Source organism: Tetrao urogallus (genome assembly GCF_951394365.1).
Source record: "Tetrao urogallus genome assembly, chromosome: 3".
Classification (NCBI taxonomy): Eukaryota; Metazoa; Chordata; class Aves; order Galliformes; family Phasianidae; genus Tetrao; species Tetrao urogallus.
The window spans coordinates 34,730,268-34,742,398 of NC_136815.1; the positions used below are offsets into that span (position 1 = coordinate 34,730,268).

The 12,131-nt window shown below is 37.4% G+C and overlaps 1 protein-coding gene across 1 annotated transcript in view; it reads right to left on the reverse strand.

The window, feature by feature from the left end:
- Window positions 1-3,928: 3,928 nt before the first annotated feature.
- The window catches only part of NKAIN3 (sodium/potassium transporting ATPase interacting 3), a gene marked incomplete at both ends in the record, with an annotated part of 314,341 nt that continues 306,138 nt past the window's right edge, over window positions 3,929-12,131 (reverse strand). Inside the window, one exon of the mRNA XM_079533027.1 lies at window positions 3,929-4,000. Within this exon, the coding sequence (XP_079389153.1) occupies window positions 3,929-4,000 (72 nt within the window). The remainder of the gene's footprint in view (window positions 4,001-12,131) is intronic.

Below are 12,131 nucleotides of genomic sequence, written 5' to 3' on the forward strand. Positions count from 1 at the left end.
TTGGACTGACCTTTTGATGTTTCAGTCTTATTTTGTAATAAATGCTGAAATGACAGTTGTAGGTTTTTGATAAATCTTCCCCTCTGCTTTCACATCTTTTTCTTACGCATTTTATGCACAACTCAGTTTCCACTTCACAAAGTAACACAGTATAGAACCATTCCTTTAGAGAGGTGATGATGGCATGTTTATGAAACAGTGCTATTATTTCTCAAATGAAGTCCAGAAAATATTTACAAATTTAATAATTTTTAACAATGTTTTTTGCTGAGTCTCCAAACTTCACTTTGTTAAACCAATTCTGTAACTCTGACAGGACAGTAACAAGCTTCTGAGTTCATTTTTAGTAGAAAATGATTCACAAACAGGATAGTGACAGGCTTTTATGATTACGGATTTCACTTATTCTGTTCCTTCAAAGAGGCTTATATAGATTGATAGACCTACAAAGATAGAAATGAAAAAATGAAAGGAAGAGATATAAATAGACTTTTTCATTACGATGAATGATGGAAGGTATTAACTCCACTACAGCAGTGTGACTTTTACATGTCTTTTTTTCAATCCTTTTGACCTGCTATCATCTTCCTTCTAAGTAAAAGTTAACCACAGTCTGAAATGTAGGTAAGGTGAGCAATAGCTGGAAATAAATGTTTCCTCAAGCATTATTACTGTTCTGAAAGTGTCCATCAGCCAAAATGTCAGCCTCAAAATCTATTTAAGGACTGCACAGAGGCTAAACAGGCAGCTATTATTAATTTTTAAGTCTGCCTGACAGGTTTCAGATCAAGAACTGGGGTTAACTTGATGCACTGAGTATTGCAGAATGTAATTAGGAAAGCTTTGACTCTCAGAGGCTGGGGATTTATTCCGTGTAGATTACTGCAAAAATATGAAAGAATGACTGCATTTACCTAAGAAAAGAACCTGCTGCATCATATTAAAATTAATAAAATTGCTCTTTCGTTGCAGCTTCTTGGACTGTTATCCCAATGTAATCGCTTTATACTTTTAACTTGACTATTTTCAGGCACCACTGCACTTCTCTTTTACATAATTTTTTTCTTCATCATGCTGCAAGTTTCCCAAATAAGTCCTGCTATTCTCAGCTAATTACCAAACCAAATCATTTTCCCACTGTGGCTTACATAGATGTTTCTCCATTTAAAACATATCTGTGGAATTGATACAAATGAGTTAACATTTGTCTTTAATATATTTATCTATAAAAATGGAGGACTCTAGAACACAAATGGGCATTAAGAAACAAATTAGCCCCAGCTGAGACACTAAAAGGCTATTTAGCTGCTTTTGATTGGATTCAGCATCTCAGAAAAAATTAAAAAAAAACACCATCACCACCAACAAAAAAATTATTTTACTCCACTTGTAAAACCTCCAAGATGTACCAGTTCTGTTTCTCTGCTCCACTTCCAACACACTGCTCTTATCCTCCACCACATAAAACAAATGTATTTGCACAAGAATCTGGAAGATTATAAAGGTATAAGTGAAAACAGTAAATTGGCACAATGCTAATGAAGGATGTAGAGCTAAAATTATACCACATGTTCCAAGATTAGTAGGATGATTTTTAGTTGTACCTAACAAAACACCAAGTTGCAATTGGTAGTTCTGGAATACAAGCAGAAATTAAATGCAGATACCTGGTTTCTTTATGGAGAATGGGCAAATGGGCACTGTGTAGATTTTAAGTTCTGGATCATCGTGGCACTTGATGTGTTTTATTTTTTAATTAATGATGTCAACTGTTACTCTCAGTGATTTAAATTTCTCTTGGTAACAAATAGCATGAAACTCTCAAAAGACAATGTCTGGCTGTCAGAGTGGACTGGGTCATGGATGTCAAAGACAGACAGACGTCCTGACACTTCTAGCATATTTTCAAGAAAATAAGGCCATTAACTTGACAACAACCCTCTTGCAAGGCCCTGAATGTAAACTGCTTATACTCTTTAGCAAGTGACTATGTTTTCCAACAGTACGCTATATTCTTTGATGTGAGTTTTGTATTACTTCAATTCATGCCTAAAACACTGATGTGTGAAGCACAGGATGAAGGACCAGGCAAAAAAAGCAAAACAAAACAATTTAAAATACTTATGAAAAATGTAAAGAGTCTGTCTTCTCAGGTACAGATATATCTTTGTTTTTATGTGTGTGTGACTGTACACACAGAGTTATTTTTTAGAGTTACTGTAGTTTCTCTTGCTTATCAATCTGCCAGCCTTCCCGATCATTTAATGAAATCTCACACTTTCAGGAATTTTGTTAGCAATTGTCTCACAAAGAAAGTCTCCAGACATCAATACGAAGTCCTGCATAATGACGTGACTCATCACAGCTGTATGATAAGGACAATTATCTCTTGATTTCTTTATAGTCTTTGATCCACATCTCAAGTTATATATATGACTTGCTGCCACACTATCCTTCATATTTATCCTGAACTACCAGTTCCCAACTAATAAGCAATTTCTGTCTTTCAAAGGGAACTTGTCTAGGCTCTTCCTCCTCCTTAAGTTTACATTTTATGTTAGCTCTCCAAGTTTCTCATTTACTGTTTCTCATTTACTGTACCAGTCTTTACTTTAGCCTTTTTCATAGTGTACTATGTATACTATGAAAGTGTTCTTCCCACTCAGTATTATCTGAGAATTTCCTTGATGTATTTTCTTCCCATTAAAAACCTAAATGGAAGCATTAGTAGACTTGACACTAATATTGGTTGCATTACAATGGAGAACTGAACAGAGTACTGTTTTAATGATGAAAAAACACTTGTTTCTTCACACTGTTTTCAATCAAAAAGCCTGTCTTTGCATCATAGTTATGAATTACTCAAATTATATTTCAATAAGACTTTGAAGATATTAGCAAATACTGTCTTGATATCTGAGGTTTTTTTTTTTTTTTCTACTATATTTATATCACTCGCAGGTGCCATTCTGTGCAGAAACAAACTATGGTAAGATTTTTTAATGAATTTATTTATGAATAAAATTGTATGAATAAATATTTGCTTGTCCATTATTTATTCTACAGCCATAATTTGATGCTTTTCTTGGTATTGTTCAATATTTTGCTAGAGACAGATATACTGCTTAACTCCTTATATGTGAGAAGTGTCTGACATGGACACAACTTCCCTATTTTAAACAACTTGTTCTTCAGTTTGCTTCTTTTTGCTCATCCAATATAATTCCAGTCTCACTACTGCTTTTAACAACGCCTATGATAGTCATGTGGGTAACAGTGTGAGGCAGTTCTCACCATCTATTTTCTCATAGCTTACTACCACAGCATTCAACATATTAATATTTTTCCAATGACCATTCAATGACTTTACATAAATTCTTTTTGAGTGATGTTCAAATGATTTTTAAACTTTCTGAACAAAATGGGTATGTATATCAGTGTTTTCTTTATAGAAGTAGGTTAAGAACATGAGGTCAGCATTTCAGATGCATGAAAAGTGTTGAATATGTTCATCTAATTGTTCATGAGAGTGATACAGTACATTATAAATGACTTGATATGTCTTCTGCATTAACTTTACTGCCAATAAAACTGTTCTTAGGAAAAACAGACTAAATGTCCTCATGAGCTTTGATTCAAGTTTAAATGTATGTATAAAAAACCAAAGTGTATGTGCAACATGAATGACAAGCTTTTCAGCACTATACCTGGCTCATGTAAAGGGTATATCATGTAGGGTTCACAGATCCCTACAAACAAGTTCAGAAAGTACAGTCCATACACTTGTAGAACCTAAGTCAATATGTGTTTGAGTAATATTAGTTGTGTACATGAATGTCAGACTGCCACTTCTCAAGCTTTGCTCCTCTTGGTAGTTAATGCAAGACATCTCTGGAGCCACAGTACTCCAGAGATGAATAGGTGAGTATCAGTACTTACAGCTGTCCTCTTCCTCCATGAAAATACTGATCACGTAACAGGCATACACAAATCCAATCAGCTGCATGAAAGAAGAGGAAAAGTAATCATAAGAATACATTGAACACTTAATAAGCTTTTTATTACAATACCATGTAAGTACATCTATCACAGCTATATTTAGAAAAAAATTCCTCCTATTTCCTGAATTAATATGTAAATCTCAGTGCAAATGGTCACACACAGCTAAATTAAAGATACTTCCTCTCTTTCCTCATGATACGTTATATTTTAAAATAATTTCTTGTTTTCCTGCCTCACTGAGGTCAGCACTGATGAATGCTACTCCAAAACACTAGGTCTGAACATTGTATTAGAAAACAAAGCCCTTAGATTTTGATTTTAAGTGTTACTGTTTTTTTCTCTGGCTATATTCAAGACCAGTCTGGATGCCTACCTGTGCAACCATCTGCAGGGAGTCTGCTTTGGCAGGGGGATTGGACTCAATGATCTCCAGAGTCTTCCAACCTCTGTGATTCTTAATTCTGTTATTCATACATTTGATAAATACATTTGTATGTAGATGGTCCTCTATTTTACATATTTGTTTACAAATTTACCTAATTTACATATAAAAAAGAAAAAAAATATTTACTGACTGCTGTGGAATTAAGTTATAGTAAAGTTATTACAGAATCCATGAGAGATGTCACTTTGTTTTGCAGAAAGTGACCCAGTGAACTGCTTGGCAATACTTTAATTTGATATGTGAAATGTCCGGATTTTGTTAAACATTAAAATTGGGATATCATTCATCAGCATTAGGAAACACTTTATCAGAAGGGCCTGTCTTTACATCACATTCACTAGACAAGAAAAGAGCAGGTTTTCCCAAAGGACAACACAGCCAAATCATGCCATTGTTTTAACAGCAGCTTCTAGAAGAACATTCTCCTTAGCCCAGGTCTGTGTCACTTGTGTCACTCAGAGGAAGGGATTAAAATTTTTGGGACCAGAGAATAGAAACTGTGCTTGTTTGCTTTTCATATGTACAAAATCTCCTCTTATGACCATCACCAAAAAGAAGATAATTCCACTGGGAAAGGAAACCTATTAAACTGCACTGCCCAGACATGCCCATGCTTGAGAAAATACTGTTTGTGCAGCTGTACACAATTTGTGCTATCTGAAAGCCTCAAAGAGGCTGTTCATGAGAGATTTCTAAAATAACCCAGAGATTAGTTTTCAAAAAACCCTTTTTTCATTTGTTCAATACAAAAAAAAAACCTAATTAAAAAAGTTCTTTTAAGGTTGTCATGGATCAAGCGCTTGAGAAAGAGGTAATTTAATGGTATCCAGACAGGTATAAGCTCCTTCACAGGCACAAAAATCACTCCAACCTGCTTTCTCACTGGGCTACACCAAGAGCTTTACAAGCAGCTCCAAGAGTGTCTGCAGACAAAAAGCTTGTCCACACAAGGGAATTCAGGGAAGTTAAGATGAATTAACTAAAGCTGTGAAATCAATGCACAGAAGATAAAGTACATTAAATCCCCGTGTGGCCTTCCCCATTCAGAAATGAAGTGGCCTCAGCTCACTGCAGCTTAATCCTCCTCCAAGGGATTGATCCTCCCCGTGGAGAATTAAGCTGCAGTGCACCCAGGCTAAGTTCCCTGCGAATGAAAGCTGCCACAGTGCTGTGGCCTAGTCCTGCCAGAACCTCCTGACTTGGCCATTCACCTCGCTGGGGTTTTGGGAAAGGAACTAGTGAGTTTAATCCAGCTTTCTTCTGGTTTTGAGCAGGCTCCAGCATCCTTGGATTTTTGAAGGGGGGCAAGGTCAATTTTACTAGGGAAAAGCTACCACCTTTATCAGGTGGACACTGGGTGGATGAGTCTTTAATATATGCAAACTGAAGCAACGTTACATAAAGGATTCCAAGGGATTGAAAAAACAATCATACTTGAGGTATATTGCTTATGCTAACTGAACACTGCACGTAATTAAACTGCTATTGCATTAAGTACAATACAAATACAAGAAAATAGGTGGCCTTTCATTAGGGAATATCATCCATTTATTTGCACTACTTCCATTCATCACTGACAGTGTGTGATTTGACCATGTGAGTCACTTGGGTTTGTTTCTTCTCCCTAAGTATGGGACTGAAGTTCGGAAGCAGGCATGACAGTTCAGCCCACAGTCTGTAGGTTAAATATTTTTGAAGGCAGCTCAACTACTTCCTTAACATTTGCCATTGCTGTACTTCATGATTTTTTTTCCTACTCAAAGTCAGGGATAATGCCAGCCCTACCTCTCATCTCCTGGCATCATCTCTTTCTATTCTCATATACAATAATCCACTTGACCAAAATCATAGAATCATAGAATCATAGAATTGCTGAGGTTGGAAAAGACCTTAAAGATCATGGAGTCCAACCACAACCTCACCATACTACCCTAACTCACTAAATCATCAAAAGAGGAAAGCAAAAAGCAAGCAAGCAAAAGGAGGGAAAAATACTCTAAGAGGTCTGCTCTCCAAAAATTGTGGGGCTTGGTAAACCTGATTGTCTTAACAGCTATAACAGCTTACATCTTCCTCTTTCATTACATCTTCTCCTTAATGTAAACATTTTCCCACTGATGTTATTGCTTGGAACACTGTTGTAATGTCTTTGCCATATCTGCTATAAAATCAGCAGCCTTTCACTGCTTATCTGTGTTTCTTTGTATTTCTTTTAATTATTAGATAAATTTTCCTTAATTAGACAGAAATCAAAGCTACTGCATACTTGTTTAAAACATAAAAGTAAAAAATGTATTTACCCCCTAAGTTAATTTTGGAGAAAACGAAAAATCAGGTCTTTAATCACACTGTACTATCATTGTAATATCATACTGCAACCCACCATATATCAAGAGCTTTCCGTAATTAAATAGGAGAACGCACTCATTTCTGAAAGAACATGGCAACAAAGAGGAAAAATAGCCCTTTGACAACAGTTGTCCAGTATATGTGCTCTGTGGCGGACAGCAATACTTGGCTTGTAAGCAATAGACTTGTAATTATAATTGGTAACTGATATCTACACTATGATTAACAAGAAGTGATGAAGTGGGAACAAATTAGACCTGTACTGAGATACTTAAACAGAGCTACGGTTACTACAGTGGAATATTTTTATAAGTATATTAATTAAAATCTCCAATTGCGCTTTATTGATGGACACATGAATAAAATATTTATTCCAACAAATTAGTTTTACTATCTTGATTAACCCAGCTGCTGTTTAATTAATAATGTTATGCTCATGTGAACCCATCCCGCCATCATGTTAATTGCCAATTTGCAGTGAGCTGACTGATGCGTATTGCCTGGTTTGTTGGTATTGGAAATGAAGGCTATTGGCCTGGCACCAAGTGATAGGCATAAATGTGTGTCCCCTGATAACTAGAGAAGCCGTGATGCAATGACCTGGAAGATATTTAATTTGCTCATTTTGGATTTCAGTCATCTTTCAAAGGGGATGATGAAGTAGTTAGAGCAGGATGTCCAAGATATCAAATGTTGTTAGTAATTAGAGGTATAAATGGGAACCTAGAGCTTGACACAGAGAGCAATTTAGATGCCAAGTGGTCTTGACAATGTTTTTTAAAGATGTTTTGGGATCCTTGCACTGACTGTTTTGCTCGCAGAGCCTGATCTACTGAACTGTTTCAGAAGTCATTAGTCCGTGTCACTCGGCAGAAAATGAAGTGGAAGAGGCTATTATCCTCTGCTTTCACTCATCTGCATGGTTCTTAGAGCAAAAATCCTGCTCTGGTGAGAATAAATAATACATAAAATACTCAGATATTTATCACAGCAGATACTGAGACCCCCAACAGCATCTAATCCATCTTTCAGAAAAATCAAATAACTCTCAGAAGTCAGACACTGGCCATGGTTGAAATCACAGAATGGCTTGAGTTGGAAGGGAATTTATACATCATCTAGTTCCAACCCCTCTACTTTGGGCTAGGCTGCCACCCACTGCATCAGGCTGCCCAGGGCTGTCCAGGAATACCTCCAGGGATGGGCATCGATAACTGCTTTAGGCAGCCTGTGCCAGTGCCTCAGCACCCTTTGAGAGAAAAATGTCTTCTAAATATCTACCTTTAACTCTCTTCTTTTAGTTAAAAACCACTCCCGTTTGTCCAATCATTATTAGACCATGTAAAAAGTCAGTCTCCTTGTTTATAAGCTCCCTTTAGGTACAAGAAGGCCACACTGAAGTGGCCTTCTCTTCTCCAGTCTGAACAAGCCAAGATCCCTCAGCCTTTCTTCAAAGGAGAGGTGCTCCAGCCCTCTGATCATCTCTGTGGCCCTTCTCTGGATTTACTCCAACAGCTCTACATCTTTCTGGTGTTGGGGGGGCTCCAGGCCTGGATGCAGTAATCCAGGGGGGTCTTCTTCACAATGGCAGAGTAGAGAGAGACAGTCACCTCCCTCACCCTGCTGGCCACTCCTCTTTTCATGCAGCTCAGGATACGGTTGGCCTTCCGGGGTGCAAGTGTACATTATTAGCTCATGTAAAGTTTTGGTACAAAACCTCATATTTCTTTGATGACTAGCTGGTAAACTTCATTCACATTCCCCAAATCTTAATGATGAATGAGCAAACTCAGGGTGTGGGAAACAATTGTCACCTTGTTTAAGGGACAAGGACTGATTTGTTGTACACGATGGGACATAGGTACATTTATATAATGTTATTATCAGGATTTTTAATATATGATATATATTCTCCTAAGAACCTCAGATAAAAATGAAATACTAGTCTCTGTCATTTTTTTCCCTCTAGAGGACATAAATATTTCAGTCTAACTAAAATCTCTAAGCTCATGATATGGACATCTGCATGAAATACAAAAGCCTAAATTAATAGAAGTGAAATTAGATTATATAATTGTCCATCATTAAGCTGTAAGAAACTATGAAAACATGCAAGACATTTAAAAAAACTAATCATTTGAGCAAATACATGCTGTGCTACAATTGCTTTATAAATGAATATTACTATAACATATCCTATTAAAGAAAAAAAACAAATTGTGTAAAATGTGTATTTACTTGCAAATTAATGTATTTTAATAGTTTCTAGTTAATGTGGATTAACTTCTCTTTAGGAAAACAAGGACAAATGCAAAATTAAAAGTGTTTATTTAAATCAAGGTTATTGTTTTCAGAGTGAAATATTTTTGACTAAAATTGATTATTTAAGTAATTTTTATTTAAATCATTCTACTTGGCTTTGTTGTCATCAGCTGTGGCCTTAAAATCCACTTTCACATAATGTAATTACTTTCCTATCTCCTGCACTTATTGCAGATCACCTAGACCAAAACTGTATACTGGGGATTTAAGATTACATGAAGTATTTCCCTAGGCTATCAGGTTGTTCTTCAAAATCAGGTGTACAACAGGACACTTATCACTACTAAGCTACTACACAATGTTTCATAGAGTTCTCATTACAATAACATAGGATCAGCCAAATAAACTAAGACAGTATTCTGTAGTCCTGATTGTTGGAAAATGTGTGTAACACAGGTAAGCTAGATTTGTAAGATTCTTCCAGTCAAAAAGATGTGACAACTCCACTTCAAGTTTTATGTTCAGAATACACTGCAGTATATGGTAGCTCCACCTTGTGAAGTACATTATGCTAAGTATGTTTTTTCCTTCCAACTTAAAATCTATTGGATTTGACTTGAATAAAATTCAGGTATTAGGAAGATTATCTATCAATTTCAATTGCAGCCAGTCTGGTCCAGCTGTTCCATTTATAGTACTAGTAAGAGTTTTCCCAGAGGCTACATATAAGATAGGCCTTAAAATGAATTAAAGACTCTAAAAATTGGTGATGAGCTGATGGGTACTTTTCTCTCCAAATTAAAGTAAATTTTTCTCTACTTTTCTCTCTAAACTGGAGAGGTGTGGATTTGAAGGAGGGACTGTTCAGTGGATTAGGAATTGGATGGCTGGATGCAGCCAAGGGGTTCTGATCAATGGTTCTGTATCAAGGTGGAGGCCGGTCACAAGCAGTGTCCCTCAGGGGTCGATCTTGGGACTGGTGACTCCAACATCTTTATCAATGACAGAGACAATGGCATCGAGGGAACTCTCAGCAAATTTGTGGATGACACCAAGCTAAGCAGTGCAGTCAATACATTGGAAAGAAGGAAAGCCATCCAGAGGGACATGGACAGGCTGGAGAAGTGGGCCCATGGAAACCTAATGAGGTTCAGTAAGGCCAAGTGCAGGGTGCTGCACTTGGGTAGGGGCAATCCCAGGTATTTATACAAACTGGAGGAAGATCTCCTGGACAGCAGCCGTGCAGAGAAGGACGTGGGGGTCCTGGTAGATGAAAAGCAGGGCATGAGCCAGCAGTGTGTGATGCAGCTCAGAAGGCCAATTATTTTCTGGGCTGCATTAGAAAAGGGGTGGCCAGCAGGGAGACAGAGGTGATTGTCCCCCTCTACTCAGATCTTGTGAGGCCCCATCTGGAGTACTGTGTTCAGACTTGGGGCCCCCAGTAGAGGAAGGACGTGGAGCTCTTGGAGGCCACTAAGATGATCACAGGGCTGGAGCACCTCTCCTATGAAGAAAGGTTGACGGAACAGGGCTTGTTTAGCTTGGAGAAGACTCCCAGGAGACCTCACTGTGGCCTTCCAGTACTTGAAGGGAGTGTATAAACAGGAGGGGGAATGGCTGTTTACGAGGGTGGATAGTGATAGGACAAGGGAGAATGGTTTTAAACTGAGACAGGGGAGGTTTAGGTTAGATATTAGGAGGAAGTTCTTCACTCAGAGGGTGGTGACACACTGGAACAGGTTGCTCAAGGAGGCTGTGGATGCCCCATCCCTGGAGGCATTCAAGGCCAGGCTGGATGTGGCTCTGGGCAGCCTGGTTTGGTGGTTGGTGACCCTGCACATAGCAGGGATTGAAACTCGATGATCATTGTGGTCCTTTTCAACCCAGGACGTTCTATGATTCTATGATTCTTTTGCTTTATATTGATAGGGGAGAAACAAGTGAATAAATTTGCTAAAATAAATCTATCTTCTTAAAATGTATGTAAAATTTGCTGTTGGCTAATACTACAGGAAGTAACTCCCCTCAAACGCTATCTACCTAGCAGAGCTGCTTAGATAGCAGCAGCACTCTGGAAAAGATGTTAGCTAATGTGCTTTCTGAAGTCTTGCATACTATTTGCTGTTCTCAAAACATGTTAACAACATTGTCACCTCATTTTTAAGTTAAAAATTCTATTTGACAATCTATCCTCCCAAGTCAAAATCAGAAGCATTATTACCTGCTATTTCTCCATCAACATAAAACTACCCTTATTGCTCAGATGCTGAAAAGACATCATTCATAGTTAAGAGGGCGTAGAGTTCTGTTGCCAAGGTCTCAGCTTGGCTAGGGTTAAGAAAAACAAGTAAGAACATTAGTTTTTCTTCTCTCTCCCTCAAATGTTTAGTTTACTTAGAGTTTATTCTCCCTCCTTTCTTTAGAAAAAAGGTATTGTGTTCTTACAAGAGAAAGCTGAAGGATTTGGATCAGACTGCAGATGAGGCTAGGGAACAGCTGCACAAGATGACTTATACCCAGAGAGGAATCTGGAAACCTTTATTCCTGACTCACACAAGAAAGAAACAAGACTCTAGCATTAATCCTGTTGATCTGGTTATACGTTATTTGATAGGTAAGATTAAGATTTTGAAAATGAAAGTTTCAGAATGTAAAAATAATAAACACAACATTTAAACACAGTAGTTAAAAAGAATTATCACAGAATCACAGAATGGCCAGAGTTGGAAGGGATCTCAAGGAACATGAATCTCCAACCCCCAATTATGACTGGATAAAACTCACTATTTTGTCTTGCAAGATATTAATCACTTGTTAATGATTTGACTAAATAAATTGGAGGTCAACAGTTTAAAACAGAGGCAACTTGAACAAGATAATAGAAAGGAAAGGAGATGAAGGATGAAAGAAAGAAGGATAGAACAGAGATCTACATCTGAACAGACTCTTAGAAAACTACCAGAAAGGAGTTGGATAAACAAGCAAGACCTTTCCTCTAGATCTTAAGGGAAATAAATGTTCTGCTCAGAATGGAATCAAAGCTCTTAAGATACCTGGCAATTAATTCAGTCTT